The sequence below is a fragment of the Oenanthe melanoleuca genome, chromosome 6, assembly GCF_029582105.1.
Source record: "Oenanthe melanoleuca isolate GR-GAL-2019-014 chromosome 6, OMel1.0, whole genome shotgun sequence".
NCBI classification, from domain to species: Eukaryota; Metazoa; Chordata; class Aves; order Passeriformes; family Muscicapidae; genus Oenanthe; species Oenanthe melanoleuca.
The window spans coordinates 19,384,835-19,407,243 of NC_079340.1; the positions used below are offsets into that span (position 1 = coordinate 19,384,835).

The window sequence follows — 22,409 nt, forward strand, 5'->3', positions numbered from 1 at the left end:
CCGGGGCGGCGGAGCGAGCGAGGCGCCTTCCCCGGCGGGCCGGGGGCGGGGGCTGCGGGCGCGCACCGCCCCGCCGGGCCCGGGAGGGACGGGAGAGCTGGGGAGGGGCCGCGGGACAGCGCCGCCGGCTCGCTCAGCCGCGGACAGAGGGCGCGGGGCCGCCCGGGAGGGTTGCCCTGGGCCCGCCCCTCCACGGTGGTGGAGAGCGGGTTTCTCCCGCGGGACGGGTGGCTAGGAACATCCCCCGTACACGAGGCAGACGGGATGCGGCAGCTCCTCCTCGTCGTGCCCCGGGCAGCCCCGCGCTCCCACAGGCTCGGCGCGCTGCGGGCGGCGTGTGGAGCGCTCCACGTCCCTCAAGTGCGGCGCCCGCTGAGGGGACTCCTGGAGCCCGAGAGCGGCCCCGGGTCCGTCCCGCCGCTGGGAGCTGCCAGCTGGAGCCGCCCGCGCAGGAGCGTCCTCCTACCTCCCGCGCACGGGCGCCGTCGGCCAAGCGCCCCAGCCCCGCGCCCCCGCACCGCCGGGTAGCGGCGCCGTCCCGCGCGGCTGGACGCGGTCCAGCGCCATCGCCGTGCGCGCCCTGCGAGCGGGGCCGGGGCCGGGGCGGGGGCGGGCCGGGCCGCGGCTGCCTCACCGCATCGGAATGTGGGCCCGCGCCCCCCGCCCGCAGCGCCCCGCGAAGCGCGGCCGCGCAGCATCTCCGCGGACAGCGCAGGGCAGGGAACGCGGCGCGGTTTCATCGGCGCCGCGGGACAGCGCGGTTCGGGAAAGGCACCAGTGCACCTCTGCCTGCGATTTTTTCCATAGGAAGTACAAGAAGGAAAAGTGTTTCGTAAAGTTCCAGTTTAAAGGAACTATTCTCAATTTTTAAGCTGGCGAGAGTTTGCTATAGATAACACGGTTTTGTTTAGTACGTTTTTATGTGAAGGGCACCGATTCTCATAACAAAGGTATGAGGGGATTGTGTCCCACTGTGGAGCTATGAAACTTACAGCTCGTTTATTTCATTCTCTTTGAGAGCAAGGAACTCGTCGTACTACTTTACATTATACTATTTACGTTACACTTGAAAATCAGATCTATCCCTACGTATTCTACTTTGTTACCTGAGCAAACACTCATCACCTCATTGCAATAATTATGAGCATAATACAAGAGTATTGATGTCCTGTAGATAGTAATAACAATGGAGAAAGTCTGTTAGCGAGTGCTCTATTCAACAAATACATCAACAAAGCCAGTGAAATTACCCACTGGTAAGTTACGTATTTTCAAACAATTTTTATGTTGTTATTTGGATTTTTAAAACAAATTAGGTCAGGTATAGTGTTTTATATATTTATTCACTTATTAATTCCTGGCTTTACATTTATTATCTATTCTGAATTTTTCCATGGCTTACAGGTTCTGATTATTAGAACAGAGACGAAAATACATCCACCATAGTAAAGCACCTTGATCTTCTTAGCAGAATACCATCTAAATAATTTATTGTTTAGGAGACATGAGACATGGTCAGTCTGAACTAATTTAGATAATTAACTTGTAATATTGATCATTCTATACTAAAATACAGTATATATTGGATAAAATCCAGGTCCTGTGGAAAATTTAACATTCCCTTTGCCTCCAGCATGGCCTGGATTTCATTCATTGAACATTGTATCCAAAAAATGCCATAAGACAATATTTTACAAAAACTGAAATTTGAGTAGTGAATCTTTTTCCAACTTATGTTTTGTGTGACCTCTGTATTTTTCAGTACTTTCATATATTTAGAGAGTGAATATTGGCTCAAAATACATTCAAATAAAAATATTATAGTGTACACTACAAATTGTGTCAGTTCCTTCATAAAAAGTCAGGCAATGGGTTTTGAGCTTTACAATAGTGACAATGAATTATCTTCCAAACACACAGGCAACACCAACCTTTCCACAGAAGCTTTTTCCAGTTTCTCTGCTTTTCCATTTGTTGCAGGAAAGTTGCTATCACATTATTCCAGGGGAAAATATATATAACTGTTCCTTTACAATGTGTTTGCACTTTTTTTCAACTTCCAAAACTCCAACAATAAAAGATATCTGATACTGAAAAGGAAGTGTTGCATTTTACTGAATGGAAAATTTGGAGAAATCACCTTGACTTGCCAAAAAGGCATGTCTTCAGGCACATATCAATGGGCCAACTTAGCAAACCAAGAATTAATGACAAGCTCGAGCAATTTGTTGCATTAAGGATTTTATTCTTGAGATCCACTTCCTCACCTGTAAATTGAAGACTTCATGTTTCATCAGGATGCTGAACAATTATTTAATAACAGTAAGATTTTTGAACACTGTGAAAGCTACACATCAAATAAAACAGTGAGATGTGCTCTCTACAAAATAATTAGATGCTCATTTTCTCTGGGATGGCATTTGCTTCTCTGAAACTGTAGGAAAGAAGAAATTATGAATATCAAAAAGGTGCAGGACTGCTCTTTTCCTGAAATGTATTTATGCAATTAGCAGTTCAGAAATTGCATCCCTGCTACTAAGCATTGCAGGATGAGAAGAATTTGAATATGAAGAAATAATGGTGTCTAATAAAGTTGCTGCAATCAGACCTACTTAGGAAGAAGCTCCTTGGTGACAAGTTGGAAAGCTGCTGTTAGGATTGTTAGCTAGGACACCTCTCCCTGCTTGTACACACAATGGAAGTGACTCCTCTCAAAAAAAGTCACCTCCCTTTCTTTAAATTTGTTCATAAGGTGGGAGAACTCTACAGGCAGCCAGAATTCTGCCTCCTCTGGGGGATTCCCACAGCTATGCAGAAGTGAATTTTGAGCTGCCTGGCAACCTCAGCATTATACAGATGAAGAAAGTATTTTTTTGCTGGACTTAAATCACGGGTCATGGTTTCTTTTTAACATTCTCAGCCAAGCAGAGAGTGCCTTGAGAATGCTTCAGTTTTCTCTCTCATTGTACATCAGTGTCCACCCTGTTCTCATGAGAACTCTCTGTTAGTCATCACATTATACCCTACTGCTCCATCAGGCTTGATGATACAGAAAGACAATACATCCAGCTCAAATACAGTATTTATAAGTATAGAAAAATACAGTACTTCCAGAAAGTATCAATGTGTCACAGTCTTCTACCAACCATGCATTTTGGAGTTTGGATTACAGAACTGATTTAGAGATGAACTTCAAAATGATGCATAAATACTAAATTCCACACATTCCCATTAGATGGTAAGTATTATTCACATTATACAGATGGGGAAACTAAAGCAATGTGAGTTTACTTGGGCAGTTTCCCCATCAGCAAAAAAAGTACAGTGGTAGCATCAGTACTCAAGGATATCTGACTTTTTTTCTGCACTCAGTCTGAACTATGTATCACTTGCCTAAACCCTTCAGTATAATGTATAAAGGAATATTTTGTTTTTAATTGTGGTATTATACAGCAATATTTTCAAACTATTTATTTAACAAATTACATAAAACACCTCAAATATGCTTTTAATTTAAAAAAAATAGCCAAAAGGTTTTTTCCTTGGGCTATGCTCCAAAATTCACCCTTTCAGCTAAGACTAAAGAAAAGAATGCACACTTGCACAAATGCAAACAGAAATTCTAAAAGAAAATTAGAAACATATGAAAGTAAGGACTGAGAATGTTTTCTTAACTGCTCTCTGGTTTCAGTACAGCAAAATTTTCATTTACTAATGGATAGCCAGTTTTCTTGTGAAGAAACACACAGGCTTTAACTGCAAATAATTCCTTGCTTCCAAGAAACCAATTATTATTCTACAGAAGTACAATCCACGGAGGCAGGGTGGCGGCTGCTCTGTCAGGGCATCCCAGCTCTGTAAAGCACAACCCTGCTTCAGTCATAAAGGGATTCTGCCCCATGAAAACACTTCTTACAAAAAGGCAGTTTCACTTAAGACAATTATTTTACTAAGAGACCTATTTTGAGGCTATTTGTGATTGCTAGATAAATAGTCTCAACCAGGACAACTTCTATACTGATTCAAAATAATAAATGAATAATAAATAAGACAAACTACTTGAATTTCGGAAATTGTTTTTAAATTATTAACTCTAGACCAGAGGTTTCTTATGAAGTCTGCAATCCTACAAATGTTCCAGAAACTTTGTAACTATACTTCAAACTTAATGTTACTATATGTGATGTGAGGTCAGTTTTGCCTGACTATTATAACCATCAGCAGCCATGGAGGCAATTCTGAAAGTCTAATGAACTTGCTCAAAGACTTTCTGACATTTCAATTAGGAAAAAAATATGTAGCTAGATTTTAAAAAATAACAGTTTTTTTTATAACAGAATATTAAAGCAACAGAGTGCTGTCCTAAATATCTCAACAATAAAGCCTGATTTATCTAATCTATTGCATCTATTTGTTTAATGCCATTAACTGTTGAAGTTCACCCGATTAATCATGCTGAACACTATTTCTGGGCTTGTTTTTCCTGAGTGACATTTTCAAGGGAGCTTCACCAAAAAGGTAATTCTTCTATTGCCTCATGATTGTCTTTGGTTTGAATACTAAATTATCACTGCATTCACAGATTCCCTTCATGTGCAAAGCAACAAATTGCCTGACTCACCCATGCTCTGCCATCCCTCTAAACAAGCAGCCAAGACAATGAGTTATTCATGTAATGAATTATAAAATCTGTATTGTCTTTAATGCTCATGCCTAAACAACAACCAGCCTACAGGTTAATTCCACTCCATTCAGTTCCTTCACTGGCAACCTGCCATAGTATACATTTGACCAAATTCAATAACCAACACAAGAATTTGTTTGGGTAACCAACCAGAACATTTAAAGCCATAAGATATTTTAACTGGTTTTCTTTTAATAGTTGAAAAATATGGGTGTCAACAGAACAGGCAATCATATTAGAAAACAGGTAATTAGCCAGTATGTTAGTATTTTTCTCTTCTTAGTGTTAAGGTAGTTCATGTTGGGTGATTCCAAGTACTCTCTACATAAAAAGTGTAACTCAAAATCTTGTAGTGTAATTCAGTGCAGTTTTAATGCAGCATTACTTTAACAGAATAATTGAAAAGGAAAATAAAGTGAGTAAAATATTTTAGCACTGTAACAGCATCCATGTTTTAGCCTGGTAAACACATCAATGCTTTGCTGAAATCTATAATAGGTAAGTAAATAATAATCTAGTGTTTTCTACAATGTCAGGCTGACTGATTAGGTGTTGAAAATATGAGAGCATGGGAATGCTTGTGGTTAATAGCTCTTCAGAAATGAGCATTTATGACCAGGACTTTCCACAGAAGAAGCCAGACAATCAGACTGCAAAAAGGGTAATCACTATTTTGCTCTTTGCTCATGAAATTACAAAAAGGATATTAACTTTGCAATATCTATTACAGCCTTATCCCCCAAAAAGGAACATTATTAAATTTACTGTAAATTCTAAATATACGTATTTTACAATCCATTTGTAAAGTTCTAGTATTAAGTATTAAAAGGAAAAAAATTGCCTTGTTCCATTGTAACATCAGTGCACATAGTTTCACAGCTAGTCCTGAACAACACAATTTTATGTAACCTTAAATACAACAGAGCTTTAGTAAAATGTTTTTTTCTTTTATAATAAAACCAAAATAAACTTCAGCTTCTGTTTTATATGCCAGTTGAGATTCTTTGCAGTAATTCCTTCCACATCTGCTCTGCAGCTTTCAGGTTTATAAAAGCAGCATCTCCCAATTTCCTTTCATCAAGATATCCATATGCTGTGTTTTATAGACATGTTGGTATAGTTTAACACAGAGTCACTAATTACAACTTGGATTCATATTTGTGCTAAGGCTAAGAAAATACATGTGGTTATGAGGTATTTAATACTGAAAATCCCAGACAATCTAGTAAAAAATTCTTCGAAGTGTGATAACATAGCAATAAATACCTCAAATTATCACAAAAGTCATAAAAACAAAATTGAGACTTAAATTCAAAAGAGTAAATAATAAAACTATACATAAGCACCATCAGATTCTAAACTAATGACCTACAATCATGTGCAGAAAAATTACCAAGAAGATTGTGACAGCAAAACTGCTGCTAAAGAAACAAATGGTTTGTGAATGGGGCTGATATGGAAACATCTTCATAAAACATTTGTCCAAAACAAATTTCTAGGATTTCTGAAGACAGTACAGTGTTGATATCTCCTGGTTTCAAGTTCCTCAGCTGCCAGTGTATTGTAAATGTGACCGGCTTTCCAGTGAACAGTCCATCGATGGCAGCATTTGAGGGGACAGAGAGCACAAGATGACCTCAAACCACATTCATCTTCACCATACGCAGGATTAGAGTTCTGCAGTGTCCTGACTTATCTCTGGTGCTGTATTCCCTCTTCTGAGCACCCTCACTGCACACCCAAAATTCCTGTCCCCCTGAGAGCCCAACCATGATAGCTCCCATTGATTCCACCTCTGAGAGTTCACAGTGTAAGCACAACTGAAAGTAGCTGCTGTTCTTTACAGCAAATTGTACATAAGCATTGTAATGATCTATATAAAAATTTGGGGGCCTAAACATACCCTTTAAGCTCCAGAGAAAGAGATCTAGGCTGCAGTTTTAAAAAGTGCAGTGCAAAACTTTGTGCTTCTGTCTAGAAGTTCCTAATGCTTTAAAAATATTTAAATGGGAGAAATGAAATGTGAATAAAGCTTTTTCATTAATTACCTACCTGGAACGTATTTCCAACTCTGCATATGAAAGAGGAAATCTGTCTTGTCACCAAAAAAAAAAAAAAATCTGTAAAGACCAAAAAAATGCTTTCAATCCTGAAATGAAGTTCTAAATATCCAAGGAGACAAAAGGCAAATTAGAAAAACATGCTAAAAAAATACCTTTGGGCATCAGAGAATTTGGAAAGACCTGAATCCTCCAGAAAATTTTAAAGAGCAGAATCAAATTTGCCAATACATTTTTCTTGAGGAAAACAGTATTTTAAGTTTCCTGATCAAAACTGACATCAAGAGAACTACAGGCTAAAATAAAGAAGTGTCCATTACCTTAAACCCAAGGTTTCCAGAATTAAAAAAAGGCATAGTAAAGAAATAGAAATTTGGGTATAACTCTAATTTTCCTATTTTTTTCCATGCTAATTGTGGGATACAGGCTGTAATCTGAAGCAAGCAACATGCTGTCAAGGGTACTCTTATATAATCAGCAGAGAACAAACTGTTCCTTCTCTTCCTTAAATCTGTACCCAATCACACAGACAGGCTTCAGTGGGACAGCTTTGCTACAGAGAACTTGCCAGTGAGAGAACAAAGATTTTCCCCCAGACTTTTCCTTTTCTCCCTCTTCCCTCCCCCTCCTAAGAGAACAGGAGATACAAGAGTCTGTTCTGTAAAGCTGTCTCAAGATGATTTATGATAGACATTGAAATTAAAATTTACAAGTCTTAATGATGCAAAAAAAGGTTAATTTGTAAAGTTTATAGCATGTCTTAATATATGTATATGTATATGTATATGTATATGTATATGTATATGTATATGTGTATATTTCACAGCTTCCTTCCTTCCTTGAAAAAACATCACTGTGCTGATAACATCAGAAATTGAAATTAGCCACCTTTTGTGCAAATTAAGAAGTAACAACCTGACAAGGAAATACAGCTACACGTTTCTGGCAGGTAAAGCAGAAAAGGGAGATATATCACACAAGCAAATGAGGCTTCTGGAAGAAAAGGCTGTCTTGCTACTTGCAGTCCTCCCATGCGAGATTTCAGATTGTAGTATTTTGTTATCACTCTCCACTTTTAATAATGGAAAAAATGTTTTGTCATATGGCAAGAATAAAGAACATCAGCTAAGTGTTTTCATATGGACTCCCTACAAACGTTACTCCAAATAGCAGAACATAGGGTCTTATTCATATTACACAAAGATGATATTTAATGAAGAAATTCAACACACATCTTTTACAAGGCATGGATAATTCTGGCAAAGTGAAAAAAAACCCAGTAGAATCAGGTTTACTCTTTAAAAGCAAACAGCTTTTTCCTTTACTTCCTGATCAAAACTCAATAGTGGCTGAACAATTTTTATGGTAATATAAAGGAATACTTGTTTTATGTAAGTACTAATGGGAAAACAAGAAAGTAAATATTAATATCTGATTTACAGTGCACTGTATTTTTATAAAATAAAACAGATTTGCCACGTAGCCTTTCCAAATAATATTAAGGTTTTTCTCTTCTCTAGCATTATTCAGTTTCCCAAAAACTGTCCAGTACTTCCTATGAAGTTGAACAACACATAACAGTGCCAGTTAACACTAGTAAAAAATACTCCAGCCAACCTTCCAATGGAAAACATGTTGACAAGTATTTTTTCTAGCTCACTGTAGTACCTAGCTATGTCACCTCCTCCCTTTCTAACATTTTTCTTCCTTAATTTTAGTACAACCTTTCCCAACTCTACAAGGCTTTAGGCACCTATGTTCAAAAGCTTGCACAGCTTCCTTATTTAATCAGCTGCCCTGCCTGAAGAGGTTCTTCCAGCACACCTGCTCCTGTCCATAGCCCTGTGCTGTGGTGACCAGAGCAACAGTTACTGGGAAACCCTGGCATTGGAAATATTTGGCAATAGAGCCTGGGGATGAGGTACTAGATGACATATAAGGCCTCCCTGCATCAGCACTTGCACCAAGAACCTGCTCAAGAACTATGTAGGGGTCTCACCCCAGCCTCAAAATAAAAATTAAGACTGGAACAGAAATATTTTTAAATCCCCCAGCCAAGCAGGAGAAAAACAGAGAGCAACAAGGTCAACTGCTCAGACAGCATATGTGTTCTGTTTCTGTGCAACATTAGAACCAGTAACCTAAATTCATCCTAGCCCACCACAACTTGCCACAAAGAATTTAACAGTAAGAATGTACTTGTTATCCCTCCTTTTTTAGTTTTTTTTTTTTTTTTTTTGTTTTTGTTTTTTTTTTTTTTTAATAAAAATGATTAGGACATTGGTACGTATCCAGACTGCATCATACCAAGTATGAGATTATTCAAGGGTCTGCTGAGCAGTATTCTGTGTAGTCAATAAAATGCTTCAATAGCATTAGGAATCCCACTTAATATTTACACTGAGTACATCATTGTCTCAAACTTTTAATGTCTAGATCTCTGGATTTGGATTTTTAAGAGGATTTACTCTTACGCCCTAAGGAAAAAATTAAGAAAGACAGCCCCACCTGCTGACAGAACAGTCACAGTACAGAGGGAAAATGAACTTATTGGCCAGAAAACAAGTTTGCTTTCCATCTCTTTCATACAGACCCCAAAAACACTTAATTCCAGCACTGCAAGAACTCAATTCTCTTTTTCCCCTTGCTCAGCATCTAAACTCAGCTGATAAATCAGTTATCCTTCCTAAAATTCACTGCTCCTTGACAGGGTAATGTATGAACTATGTCCAGTAGTGTCAGAAAATACAGTTCCATAAAAGCTAATTGAAGAAAAATAAACAGAAACCTATTTGAAGAATTAATCTGCATATTTTATCTCATGCACTACTTCCTGTGCTCAGGACTGTAAGAATACTTTATCAAATCAATAAAGTGCAGAGCCCATAGGTATTTTGCAACTTCAGTGAAGTTTGTTTTCCAATAATGGGAATGCTTTTTAATTTGAATCTCTTGGATCTCTTTTCCTTTTGGTTTTCTTTGGGTTTTTTTGGGGGGTTTTTTTGGATTGCTGTTCTTGTTTTTTGGTTTTGTTATTGTTGTTGTTGTTTAGGTTTTTATTCTGTATGTGTGCGAATAGCATCATTCTGCAATTTTGTTTCAAGAGTTTTATTACCTAGTAATAGCCTTTGTCTCTTATGCTATGTCACTAATAATTTCTAAATAAAAATTTTAATACTATCCAAAAAGCTCTTTTCCCCCTCTCTTTCCCTCGAAGCTTAAATTTCTATCTATTAGATCAGCTGTTCCAAAGAACACACAGAACTGCCAAGGGAAAGTGGCAAAGTTTCTTTCACAAATAATCTTCCTTTGCCAATGCCTGGAAGTACCTTGCTTTTCCTTTACTTTAAAGCATGTGAAACAAACAGTGGCGAGTTGTCCTGCAATGAGTTAATTTTTGAGCATACAAAGTGAGGACAATACTGGATAGACAGGCCAACACTGCCAGTAATTCCCCACAATGTAACTTATAGTTCCTCAGCTATTTTTCCCTAAGTTACACCCAGAAAAAAACATCTGTCACTTCCTCTCAAAGTTCTCAAGTACAAGCTTGAGAAGTCCACTTCTGCTATCTTCTGCTCTTCTAAGAACTGACACCATTGTAGGAAGCAGCAGTGCTGTAAGGATAATAAAAATCAGCAATTTTTCTGTAATACTTAGTAAACACGAACTTTTTTCCTCTTTGGTAAAAAATTAATTATTTACACAGTAGATAATGGGAAGCATGAGAATTAATTAAGTATCACCTTGTGACAAGTAGGGTGGGAGTTGAATTCCAATCATGATATATAGTAATAAAATAGAACAAAAAAATCCACAGAAACAGACTGCCACTTGGACACAGAAAAATTTAACTTTACTAATCTGTCAATGCTACAGTGATTCCAGTTAAGAAATTAATGTACGGAAGTTGATGAAGCTTCATTTTGTCACTATCTTGTTGCAAGGTATAAAAAGTGATGCAGCATGATAATACTAGCAGAAGGCCTATGTTCATATTTATCAGGGACTGTTTGATTAACAGTTCTTTCATTAAGTTTTACAAACAATGCTTTCAGTTATATTCCACTAATCAATGCAAAAACAGAGATTAATTCATCAGGATCATTTTATTAGCAATGAAGAATATAAATCTCTTACGAAAATATTCTTAACATTTCAATATATAAGAATTGTCTATAAAAATATACTACTACATAACAAAGCCAGTAACTTCTACAAAACACATAATTCAACACATATTTAACAATATATAGGACATAGCAAAAATCCTTTAATTAATGCTGAGGGTATTTTTACCCCCTTTTTGTCAAACAATAATTCACACAACATAGGAAATTATTTATTCTGATATACAGAAGTTATCACCATAGAACTCTATGTGTGTTCCCCCTTGAAGTCACCTGCATCTGCAGGAACATAAAGCACAACTTTTCTTTGGATGGACAGGCAGCAATGACCCGAAAAACATTCTGCTGGTAGCTGCAATGTCCTGCTGAAGTCAGTGTTCACATCTGCTGTCAGCACTGCCAACACTGAATCCATGCAGGGACAGAGACAATGTTTTTATTACCCTTGTGGGGCTGATGCCACAGATGAGCCTGACATGGTAATCATGGTTAGAGAACTAAAAAACAGACTCTTCCTGGGTAACTACTGCTAGTTACAAGGAAATAACTTTGACAGAGGCTGTCTCCCTAGAAATAAACCTTTCAACAGACAGCTCTCAAACAAAAGCTCAAAGAAGAGAAAATACCATGGAAATAGTTGTTTATTTTAAATTATCATCAAGGGAAGTATGATCCATTTTGAAATTACTAATTACAGGAAGGACCATCTTGGACTACTTCTTGGAACTGGGAATCTGTCTTCAGAATAAAAATTACACAATTCATTAGTAGTATCACCAATGTTGTTATATTGAGGTTACTTTATGCCTGGTGTTAAGACAAATGCTGGAAATTCATTTTAATTATATAGACCACCCTTGTCTACACAATGAGCTTGTCAAATTCTTAGTGCAGACTTATTTAAAAGCCCTTATTTAAAGGGCTTTTAGAGCATCCTTTAAACAACTAACTTAACCTGAAAGAAACTGGCTGCTGCACAGTGACAGTACAAAGCCATCAGCTTTCTACAGAAGAGTTGGGCAAATAAGGCTTTAAGGCTACAAAGTTTCACTGAAGACCAGCAATTAGTGTCTTGCATAGTAAAGAACACAGGAACCAAACTTATGATACATCAGTAACAACTAAATCTTTTTATCCTTATGTTTCTGTGCAAAGTAACCAGTAACTAATTATTACTCCTTCTATTGAGAATCCACTGAAATCAGAACATTGAATGAATACATTGAAATTCAAGAGAAACTTAACATTATAACAAAAGCAATTGCAATGAAACAATATTCCATCATATTACACAGGAAGGAGTTTCTATTAGAATAATATATTTATCCAACTTTACTTTAAAGATCACAATAGGACACTACAGACAATGAACATCAATATATTCCTGACTCAAAGCTCAGAAAAATAACTTTTGACCCTGAGAAACTTGCTGTATTAAAAAGCTAAAAAAGATCAGAATCTGAAAGAATCAAGGCTCAGCCAGTTTCATTTCAGATTCTCAAACTGTTAAGCTTTGAAGAAAAGATTTACACTTCTAACATAAATTTTAAGAAATATTTTCAGCTAAAAAAACCCAGCATTTCATGCTACCCACACTTCTGTAGTTTAATTATATTTAAGGCTTGCAACTAATATTTAGGTTTTCAGCCTGTATTTGACAGGAAGAAAAATTTTAAAATTGAGGTGGTTGAAGAACTTAAAGCTTAAATGTCTTTCATTCCCAACATCACCTAGAAAAACCAATTACAGAAACTAGCTTGTCATACTTTATGGATAGAGAAGCCCCAGTCAAGTCCTTAATTCTCATTCCAGTTAAACAGTTCCCTAAAAGATCGATCAAAATCAAAACAATGTTCCAAAACATACATCCTCCAACATAGGATCTGGTTTAGATTATTATTTTAACAACTTAAATATTTAGCAAGGTTTAAGAACAGCAAGAGGAAATAAGCAGATGAAGCCATAAGGAAACCCTGTATGTTTGAACAAAGAAAAAAACCAATCATCTGGGGGTTTTGGCACAAGCAATATTTTGAAAGAGTTTCTGCTAGAACTTGAGACAAAAATTACAAACCACTATAACTAGATGTTGATTTCTGGTCATGTAGCAGTTTTCTACTTTTACTTATGTGTTAAGGGCAAGAAAACAATCCTTTCTTCAGTAAGCTGCTCTTCTCTATTAAGTCTAAACAAGATTCATTGAAATCATACAAACTAAAGATGTTTTTAAATGTAAGCTTCCACATAATTTTTATTCTGTACTGACAAGGCAGCATTCATAGGCTGTAATTTAAACTATCACCTAATTCAACTTCCTAATGTTTTTATACTGTCATCAAGTTTAGGCTACACTGCTTTTGCCCTCTCCAACAACCTTACTAAAAAGATATGTACTGGATCAGCTCCCAGGGGTAGCTCATCATCACATAACCACATAAGCATTGAGCCAAGAGGAGACAGCAGGGCTAGCTGACAATCCAAGTTTGCATCAATCTGAACTGCTTTGGAACCACACCTTTGTAAGTGGCAATTCAAACACATGCATATTACATGAACTGAAGCAGTAAAAAATGCAGTAAAAAAATGAAGCAGTCTGTTTTCCTTCCTTCTCCTGAAAACTGTTCTCAATGGCAGTGATGGCTCAGGAGCAGAAAAACAATCCCAGTTCACAGTTTCAAGTATTAAGCAATAAAGGTGCCAAACTGGAATTTTATTATTATGTGAGGCATTTAAGAGATAGTAAAGCAGTTTCCTGACCTTGTCAGCAGTAGCTGAGCTGCAGCATTCAGGAAAAGCAGAGAACAGACAGCTGTGAGCAGGAACCGATTCTAACACTCAAGTGGAATCTTCTCATATCCATAAACACATTCAGATTCAGGGTGCAGGTTTTACCTACAGAAACTTGGACAAAGACAGCTCGTCATATCCAGATACATAGAAAAGGTTTTTCTGTGAGGTAATGAAAAACACCTGGAGGACAATTCAGTCATTGGTCCCAGCCAGCATGGCTTCATGAACGGCAAATCTTGATTGTCAAACCTGATTTCCTTCCACTACAGGGTAGCCCACCTAGTCAATCTAGGAAAGCCAGCACACAATCTTTTTGGACTTCAGCAGAGCTTTTGTCAGAGCATCCTTCTGGACAAAACGCCCAGCACACAGCTGGATAACTGTGTTACACAATGGGTGAGCAACTGGCTCACGGGTCAGGCACAAAGAGAATGGGGTGACATTAGACTGGCATCCAGCCTCTAATGGGCTCTAACCTCACCCCAGCTATCTTCAACATCCTCATTAATGACTTGGACACAGGACTCCAAGGAATACCAAGAATGACACTAAACTGGCAGGAGCTGTTGACTCCCTCAAATGGAGGGAGGCCCTGCAGATACCTTGGTAAATTAGAGGGCTGGGCAATCACCAAATATATGAAGTTTAACAAAGTCAAGTGACAGATTCTGCAGCTGGGGTGGGGCAACAGACAGACTGGGGAATGGAGAGCAGCACACAGAAAGGGATCTGAGGGTGCTGGTGAATGGAAAGGTGAACAAGAGTCAGCAGTGCCCTGGCAGCCTGGGGGACACCAGGCACAGCATCCAGCCGGGCAAGGGAGGGGATTATCCCACAACTGGGTGTTGCACTGAGTGCTGGGGGCACTTCTGAGTGCCATAATGTAAGAAAAAGACATTAGCTGTTAAGAGAGATTAATAGAGGACCATGAAGATGTTGAAGGGTCTGAAGGGGAAGGCTTAGGAGGAGTTGCTAAGGTCACTTGGCTTGTTTTGCCCTGGAGAAGAAGAAACTGAGGGGAGACCTCACTGAAGTCTTCAATATCCTCATAAGAGAAAGTGGAGGGGCAAGTGCTGATCTCTTCTCCCTGTGCTCAGTGACAGAACTCAAGTAAACAGCCTGAAGTTGAGTCAGGAGAGGTTTAGACTGGAACAGGAACAGGTTCACCAAGAGGACTGGAACAAGGTGCCCAGGGAAGCAGTCAGAGCACCAAGCCCATCTGATTCAAGGAATGTTTGGAGAATGTTCTCAGGCACATGGTGTGACTCTTGGAGTGTCCAGTGCAGAACCAGGAGTTGGACTCAATGATCCTGACAGGCCCTTTCCAACTCAATGTATCATATGATACTCTGACCCTGAAATAATATTTGCATTTTGTGCCTTTGGGATTGAAGTCCTGAGATCTGCCCTGACAGTATGCAATGCGTATTGGCAAAAGAAAAGACATGTGACCAAACATCTATAAATCAAAATAAGAAAATGAACACCACCTTCAGTGATTTAGAAAAATAAATCTATCAAGTGTACAGAACATGGCATCGTCTTTTAGAAAAACACTAGAGTGAGTAAGTAACTGAAAGCCTCCTCAAGATACAAAGATTCAAGTTAAAATTTTCTTTAAACTTTACTGAGACAAGACCCAAAAGTATGTAATGTTCAACTTGGGAAAATCCTACTTCCTGATACTAAACATTTAGTCTTCCTGAAATGTGAAGGACACCAAGGTCAGTAATAAAAGTATTTTCTTTAGTATTTGTTGCATTCAAAAAAAAGCCTACAAAAGTGAGATGTGCAAGAGAAGTGACAAAGACTTAAGAAGGACAGGGTGAGAAGTGGGACTGAAGCTGCCCACTAGCACTGTCTGATGTCATGTGCATGCCTGAATGTGATGTGTATGCACAGCATCATCCTTCCACCAAGCTTTCCTCAAACCTCTTCTGTAGAACCCTTGTATGACCTTGGCCAACCTGCATCTTCTGTGAAACTGCAATTACATTGCACTCTTGTACATTCTTACGAAATAAGCAAAAGCTTTAATGTAAATCATCCTAAGTTTATGAAGGTAAAGGAGACTCAAACTTGGTCTCATAAAGAACTTTAGTATAGAGGAATCTAGAAAGGGTCATAAGCAGCATTAAATAACCTATATTAAATACCTAAAAAATATAATCTTTTGCATAGAATAAAGAAAAGTGCAGCTACAGCGCAGCAGTCCATACCAGAAGAAAGGGCTAATTTATGGATGGCATAGAATTAACTGTTGCCTCTCATCACTGAGACTGCAGCAACTAAAGACATGTTTATAGGGAAAATCACTTCTGAAAAAAAAAGGTGATTAGATTGGTTCACCATGCCTGTGAGGTAAGTACAAACACTTAAAATTCTTTTTTTGAAAAAGCAAAACTGATAGGTAATTTTCACAAGGTAATTTTCTCTTGATATTACTTGGAAAAATGAAATCACTTTTGTTCTTTTAGAATCCAAATTAAAATTAAACCCATATTTGGCATCTGTTTTGTGCAAAATAATAATCACAAAGCTTATAGAAGTACAAGCTTTATCTGTTCTATAAAAGCTGGTTGTTTAAGTATTATCAACTCTTCATGCCCTTCTAACTTTTGTACTGCAATCCCTGTGGCAATCAAGCACAGAATAGCATTAAGCCCGGCAGACTTATTTCCACTGCTCTATAAAATAAAGAAAGAGTCTAAGTGGAGAGTCAGGAGCCCTACAAAAATAAATATTGTCCACTTTTGAAAGGAAGCAACAATTTTTAAGTATCTTTCTACTGCCCATATTAGCGTGCCTAAGAAATTAAAGTATATACCTCATCAGTTGCTAAAACATCTTCAATTTTGGTAAAAAGTCAACTTATTTTACTGGATATAATTTGGTACTACAATTTGGTAAATGGGATACTTAAAATAAATAAAAATAAATATTGTATTTATATATCTTTCAAGATTGCTTGTTTCTGTAATGAATTAGTGTCTATATTGTTAGATTTTCCTCTGTTTAGCTTTTTTCACACTATGTCTCCACTTACGAATGGCAGTTCCACAACTACTGGCTACTACACAAAGGGCACCACCCACAGTCCACCAAGTTGGTATGTGATTGAGAAAGAGAACTTGTAAAATAAAAGCAAACACCACATCCATTGTCCTCATTATTGATACAGGTCCAGCTTTCTCTATCTGTAATGCTTTTGTGAGAAATATCTGACCCCCCAACCCTAACAAGCCTATTAATATTAGAAAAACCCTATCTCTACCACAGTGTGGTAAACGCCATTCATTCAAAACAAATAATGCTATAATACATCCAACCAATCCAATGACGGCGTAATACCAAATTGACAAAAAGTAGTGCACAGATTTCCCCACCTTCCTCAGTATAACAATAGTTGAAGCTGCGGATAACGTGCTTGCAATGGCTGCTATAGTTCCTTTAAGGTGATCTGAGTAACTTCCTTCAATGCCTGTAACACGTGAGCCAAACAGAAATGGTGGTCTGGCAATAAGAATCACTCCAGTGACTGCAAAGAGAGTAAACAGGAGATCCCAAAGGCTGTATTTCTCTTTGAGAAAGATCCATGCCAGCAACGATGTAAAAACAGGACTGGTGAAAGTTATAACAGTGGCATCAGCCAGTGGCATGACTTGGAAAGCGTAGTAGAGAAGAACCATTGCGGTAGACCCAAGGAATCCTCGGAAGAAAAGAAAAATTCTTTTACCTTTTGGTCCCAAAAACCCTGTTCTGAAAAACAGAAATGTTACATTAATGTCACTGTCTTGCTTATTTCACGACTAACATCCAAATATATTTAAGTATGGCACACACTTTTCTAGACAAGGGAGTTTAACACCCAAATACTCTTAACTGTCTGATCACAGACCAACTTGCTTCCATCAAGACCTCCAATCACTTTCGGAGTACGAACCTGTTCTTCTAATGATTGATTTTTTGCTTGCAAAATAATCCAAGAGCATCTACAAATTACCTTCTGTCTTTTTAAGACCACCCCGTTGTGGAAATCAAAGCATTTGATACAATAATCTTAGTAGAAGCCTCTACCATTCAGGGAGTCAAAGATTTTCAGTTTTTTGAATCATATTAAGAAACTATCAACTAAACTAAAATAATGCAACTGAAGTCCAAACTAAAATAACATTGCAACCATATTTAAGGAGTGAAATTCTAGATCTAGTTTTAAGAAATAACTTTAAATTTAAACTTTTTTTTATACTTACTTGTAGTATATTAAACCAGGAAGAACAAATGCCATTTGGAAAACACACCGAAATGCACTCACTTCCACTGAATGCACATCTTCTATTTTTTTAAGAAGTAAAGAGGCCAATGAGAAAAGGAAGGCAGACAGGATGGTATAAAATAGACCAAGTCCTGGGCACTTAGCTTTCTTCTTTGTCCCTGCAACAGATAAACTGCAGTTAATAAGGATCTATTAGAAGACTTCTCTGATCTGTAGTGATTTTCGTGATGGAGAACAGGGGGAACCAAAGAAACAAATGCAAATATTATGTTTATTTACCAGACCTACCTTGAAAATACTTTTCACTGACCATCATGGACCCTCTTTTTTTTTTTTTTTTTTTTTTTAAACAGAGTGTAAGAGATGAACTCTAACACCTGGGATACAAAACATCACAGTTCTACACGAATTAGTAGACTCAACTTCTTGTAGGTATGACTAGTATGGGTGATTTACTATAGGGACTATTCACAATTCGACCCAGAAACCAATAAACATAGTACGCTACAAAACAGTCCATGGTCAGATTCTCAAACTATTATTTGGGAATCAGCTGATTAGTTAACTAAGGTTCCCAAGCAAAAATATTATTTCCTTTCTCACAAATACACAATGCAAAATTTGTGTACAGAACATCATTTTTGTTATACCTCATGTTTATTTTGCAGCTAAATCACCCTAAATTTGACCTAGACTGATAACATTTTAATCTTGCTGTAAGAATCCAAATATTTTCTTCAAATAAGCATCAAATAAGTAACTAATGTTAAAACATCAAAGGTCTGATATCTATCATTCCATGAAGACCTCCCCTTCCTGAAAGTTTCTCAAGTCTAATGCTTCTATTCAAGTTTCCTCATTTCCTCAGGCTCTCTTCAACAACTCTTCCTCGTTCTACTCATTTTCTCCACTCTGAACTATTAAAAAAAAAAAAAAAAAAAAAGAAAGAAAAAAAAGCAAGGAGAGGGAGAACTGTGAGACAGAGAACTGCAAGGAAATCAGCCGTTTTGGTTATTGCTTTATTGCATAAAAGGAACAGCATTTCCACTGAACCTAGAGGTGAACATCAGGGAAAACAGAGCCCATCTAAAAATCTGAGTGGGACATCACCTCACTATCTCTTTCTTTTCCTCTACCTTTATAAAAGACTGGGAGATACCTTTTCTTCTGTGCCTCCCTCTAAAGATAGGAGCAAGAACTCCACGTCCCAGAAGCAGTGTTTTGATAAAAGAGTGCCTCATCTCACATTAGTGTGGCAGCCTGTGAGCCTTAAGGATCCTCTAAAACATAATCAGCCGGGTACTGCTGCGAGTTGCTTAGCAACTAAGTGTGGTTTTGGGAGGGTTGGTTTTTTTTTTTTTAACAAAACTTGTCAAAACCATTTTGATCCTCCTTGAGATCAGCACTCAAGGCTGAGAAACTGCATCTTATTGCCTCAGAGGGGAGACTGCAGGCTGACAGTCCTAGAGACCCAGACTTTACAACAACAGCAACCACAACCTGAAGTAGGCAAAAGGTTTGCTTTTCAAGGAATCCTGCCACATTGCAGCTGAAAATGAGTTACAGCTTCTACTTGAAATACTTCTGTTTAGCAACAGCCTCTTACATAAAACTGACTATAAAAACTACCATCAACCAACACTGGACCAGGGCATCTACCAACTATGAAACAAAGTGAATTTTAAAAATGTTCATGAACTATGTAATGCCTTAATCCACATAGTCACATAACAGAACTACAAAATCAACAGTCTCTAATACTGAAAAAAGAGGAATCAGACTGGCCTATAACTGAAATGGGAAATCCAAACCCAGGCTGGCTTATGGATGAACAAGAACAAACAGAACTATTAACTTTTATTTCAGGCATGATAGCTTCTCTGATTATTACAGAATGAAGCCAACCTAAATAAAGGAAGTGTTGAAATGGAAAACCAATCAAATTAAAGCAAAATACACTAAAAGGATCTTACACCCAGAAATAAGCTTTGGATTGTAAGGAACAAACAAAAATCAGAAGGAACTAATTTCTGTAAGCTGCCCAATATACCAAGCCTACCAGAAACAGAATCTTCAGAACCTTGTAACACTAGAATTTAAACCATCAACACATTGAATTGCCAAAGCATGTACTCAGTGCAATGAGAAAGTGTTTTATTTCCTTTTAAAAACAAGATGGTCCAAGTTCTTCTACCAAAAACAAGAACTGCAGTTCTGAAGAGTACTTATTTCAAAGTAAGTTTTAGGGAGAAGTTAGATTAAGATAACATTCCCACCCCGTGAAATATTAAGCCTCGAAATACTAGCCTAACACCACCAAAGCACTCATGCTTTTCTCAAAGAATGTAGCAGCCTGAAAATCAAAGGGTTTCAAGCAGCACTCAAGTTCTCTTTTTTGAGTGGCTACAGATTTGGTTTTCCAGTTTTATTCCCTGGCCATCTCCACACATAATGCTTTCAAACAATTTTCCACTCCTGTTTTAAGTCACAGGTAAATGCCTCCTCGTGCACCTTGTTTTATGTATAAATTCTAATTGTGTTTTTAATGGTGTACTTCATTTCAAACAGTTTTTATACTTGCAAAATGCAAGCAATGAAGAAAATCCCACTTCTCACATACAAGCACCTCAAGAATAGTAGCAGAGAGAGAAAAGTACTAGCTATAGGAAAGATGGTCAGTGAGAAGATGATTCTCCCAGACCTTCAGGAAAGGCAGAAGAGTCACCACATTATAAAAAGCAGAAGAGCTCTCTTTGACGTCTGTGAAGTGCCAGGAGCAGAACAGCCTGCATTGGAACTAATCATGGTCATGCAGACAAGATCTAAGCGTGATTCATAGGCAGTCATAGACTCAGTCAACAATTTTGCCAGACAACCCAAAACCAAAGTACTCTTTTTGGTTAATTAATGAAAGTTTCTCAGGGTTTCAAACACTGGTTTTTTTCCCCTTAAGTTTTGCTTTAGAAGTGACACTAATGTGAATTTCACTGGTAAAGAACTCTAGCCCCTCTACAGCTCACCAACAAATCTATTTGCAGCTAGAAAGTCAATTTTGGCTAGAAAGTCAATTTTAGTCTATTTTATGACAAACACATTTTCAGTGAAGTCGTTTTAAAGAAAAGTACTCCAGATAACTTGAGAAATTATTTTAAGATGGCATTTATGTTTAAAGCGATCTCCATGTTCCATATTTCACAATACACTTGTGGCTTTATCAATTGAAAATTATCAAGAAGTGATGCATGGACTCGAGTTAGGACAAAATTATTACACTCAGACTAAAGCAATGTAAGAATTGCCCAAGAAGTCACAAAGTCACAGTCCCAAGTACGTGGACTAACTGAAGTGCATTCTCAAATGCATTTATAGTGCCAGAAGTTCATATAGGCAGAAGGCACCTCTATTCACCCAAACCTGTCAAGTCTTGCTTTAAAACTTTAAAAACAGGAAGTACTGTTTTCCCGAGGAACACTCGCTCCCGAGGCTCTCTCAGAGCCGCCCTGCCCCGGGGATGAGCGGTCCCGGCGCTCTGCCCGCTCCCGGGGCGTGCGGGGCACCGGGCCCGAGCCGCGCCCGCCACACCGGCGCAGGGTACAAGGGCACGGAGCACGCCGTGCCGGCCGGCCCGCTGACTCCTCCACCGGGGCTGGCTTGTCAAGAGAAAGGGGAAGAAAAGGGGGAGGCCGAACCCGCTCGCAGGTGACCCGAGGGCACCAGGTGCGAGCCGCCGCCGCCCGGGACGGCTCGGAAGCGGCTCCTGCCGGCGGCGGGGTGGGCACCGATGCCGGGCGCCCTCTGCAGCCGCCCGAGCCGCTCCCCGCCCCGCCGCCACGTGCGGACGGCCCGGTGCCCTCGGGCCGCTTCTAGTGCCCCGCAGCCCGGCAATGTCACCCCGAGAGCGGGCAGCCCAGCCGGGACGGCGCTGCCCCCTGCCCCACTCCCCCTCCTCACCGGGTGCCTCACAGCAGAAGGGCCAGGACATGCCCGAGCAGCAGCCACAAGCGCGGCGCTCCTCAGCGCCCGCCGCCTCGACGCCGGGCGCCGGGCACACGCGCGGCTGCACCGCATCCGGCCCGTCCTCCCGGCCCGGCGGCACCTCCGGCTCCTGCCCGCCCGCTGCCGGGGCAGCGTCGCCCTCTCCGCCCTGACCCGGCACCATGGGGACGCGCGGCTGCCACGATGCTGCCGGCGGCTCCTCGGCTGCCGGCGACACCTGCCCTCCTGCGCATGCGGTGCGGCCGCCCAGCGCCGCCCGCCGCCTCCCCTCCGCCCGCCCGCAGAGCCGAGCACCCGCGGTGGCGGCTGCCCCGGGTCCCGGCCCCGCCACCCCCCGCCAGGCCCCGCCTGGAGCCGGCCGGGCGGCCCGTCCCTCCCGCGGCCGGTACCTGCCTGCGAGCCAGGCGGAGCCCAGCGGCCCTGCCGGGACAGGAGCAGCGCCCGCCGCTTCCTTCCTGGCGTCCCCCGGAGCG

General features: G+C 39.7%; 1 protein-coding gene across 1 annotated transcript; it reads right to left on the reverse strand.

Moving 5' to 3' along the window:
* Window positions 1–11,497: 11,497 nt before the first annotated feature.
* Window positions 11,498–22,258, reverse strand: SLC35G1 (solute carrier family 35 member G1). The gene is given in 4 exon segments (XM_056495194.1): window positions 11,498–17,423; window positions 17,918–18,098; window positions 21,892–22,133; window positions 22,135–22,258. Coding segments are annotated over 4 exon segments (1,218 nt in total). The 5' UTR covers window positions 22,170–22,258; the 3' UTR covers window positions 11,498–16,663.
* Between the last annotated feature and the right edge of the window lie 151 nt (window positions 22,259–22,409).